The following is a 2,500-nucleotide window of genomic DNA, read 5'->3' as shown; positions in this document are numbered from 1 at the left end:
TTGCCTGTGTGCGTGTGCAACAGCACTTGCCCCTACGTCCCTGCCAGAGGCTACCTGGGGGAGCTTTGCCTGTGTGCGTGTGCGACAGCACTTGCCCCTACGGCCCTGCCGGAGGCTACCTGGGGGAGCTTTGCCTGTGTGCGTGTGCGACAGCACTTGCCCCTACGGCCCTGCCGGAGGCTACCTGGGGGAGCTTTGCCTGTGTGCTCTCACCTGCTCGAGGAACGAGATGAGCGGCTCCCGGTTGACCTCCCAGAGGTCGCGGAGGTCGGAGGTCAGCGGGAACTTGCAGCAGGAGAGACGCAAGTTCACGTAGCCCCCTGTACACACACACACAGTACACACAGTACACACACACAGATACACACACAGTACACACACAGTACACACACAGTACACACACACACAGTACACACACAGTACACACACACAGTACACACACACACACAGTACACACACACAGTACACACACACAGTACACACACACAGTACACACACACACAGTACACACACACAGTACACACACACAGTACACACACACAGTACACACACACACAGTACACACACACAGTACACACACACACAGTACACACACACAGTACACACACACAGTACACACACACACAGTACACACAGTACACACACACACAGTACACACAGTACACACACACACAGTACACACACACAGTACACACACACAGTACACACACAGTACACACACAGTACACACACACACAGTACACACACACACACAGTACACACACACAGTACACACACACAGTACACACACACAGTACACACAGTACACACACACAGTACACACACACAGTACACACACACAGTACACACACACACAGTACACACAGTACACACACACAGTACACACACACAGTACACACACACAGTACACACACAGTACACACACACACAGTACACACACACAGTACACACACACACAGTACACACACACAGTACACACACACACAGTACACACACAGTACACACAGTACACACACACAGTACACACACAGTACACACACACACAGTACACACACACAGTACACACACAGTACACACACACACAGTACACACACACACACAGTACACACACACACAGTACACACAGTACACACACACAGTACACACACACAGTACACACACACACAGTACACACACACACAGTACACACACACAGTACACACACACAGTACACACACAGTACACACACACAGCTCACACACAGTACACACACACACAGTACACACACACAGTACACACACAGTACACACACAGTACACACACACACAGTACACACACACACACAGTACACACACACACAGTACACACAGTACACACACAGTACACACACACAGTACACACACACACACAGTACACACACACAGTACACACACACAGTACACACACACAGTACACACACAGTACACACACACAGCTCACACACAGTACACACACACACAGTACACACACACACAGTACACACACACACAGTACACACACACAGTACACACACACACAGTACACACACACACAGTACACACACACAGTACACACACAGTACACACACACAGTACACACACAGTACACACACACAGTACACACACACAGCTCACACACAGTACACACACACAGTGCACACACAGTACAGTACACACACACAGTACACACACACAGTACACACACACAGTACACACACAGTACAGTACACACACAGTACACACACACAGTACACACACACACAGTACAGTACACACACAGTACACACACACACAGTACACACACACACAGTACACACACACACAGTACACACACAGCACACACACACAGTACACACACAGTACACACACACAGTACACACACACAGTACACACACACAGTACACACAGTACACACACACAACATACACAGTACACACACACAGTACACACACAGTACAAACACACACAGTACACACAGTACACACACACAGTACACACAGTACACACACACACAGTACACACACACAGTACACACACACAGTACACACACAGTACACACACACACAGTACACACACACAGTACACACAGTACACACACACAGTACACACACACAGTACACACACACAGTACACACACACACAGTACACACAGTACACACACACAGTACACACACACAGTACACACACACACAGTACACACACACACAACACACACAGTACACACACACAGTACACACACAGTACACACACACACAGTACACACAGTACACACACACAGTACACACAGTACACACACACAGTACACACACACAGTACACACAGTACACACACACACAGTACACACACAGTACACACACACAGTACACACACACACAGTACACACACAGTACACACACAGTACACACACACAGTACACACACACACAGTACACACAGTACACACACACAGCACACACACAGCACACACACACAGTACACACACAGTACACACACACAGTACACACA

The 2,500-nt window shown here is 48.6% G+C and overlaps 1 protein-coding gene across 1 annotated transcript in view; it reads right to left on the bottom strand.

Moving 5' to 3' along the window:
• Positions 1–2,500, bottom strand: part of LOC144954960 (uncharacterized) — a gene marked incomplete at its 3' end in the record, with an annotated part of 49,688 nt that overhangs the window by 33,685 nt on the left and 13,503 nt on the right. Inside the window, exon 3 of the mRNA XM_078885328.1 lies at positions 214–320. Within this exon, the coding sequence (XP_078741454.1) occupies positions 214–320 (107 nt within the window). The remainder of the gene's footprint in view (positions 1–213; positions 321–2,500) is intronic.

The sequence above is a fragment of the Lampetra fluviatilis genome, unplaced genomic scaffold, assembly GCF_964198595.1.
Source record: "Lampetra fluviatilis unplaced genomic scaffold, kcLamFluv1.1 SCAFFOLD_673, whole genome shotgun sequence".
Classification (NCBI taxonomy): domain Eukaryota; kingdom Metazoa; phylum Chordata; class Hyperoartia; order Petromyzontiformes; family Petromyzontidae; genus Lampetra; species Lampetra fluviatilis.
This window is presented reverse-complemented; position numbering and strand designations above follow the sequence as displayed.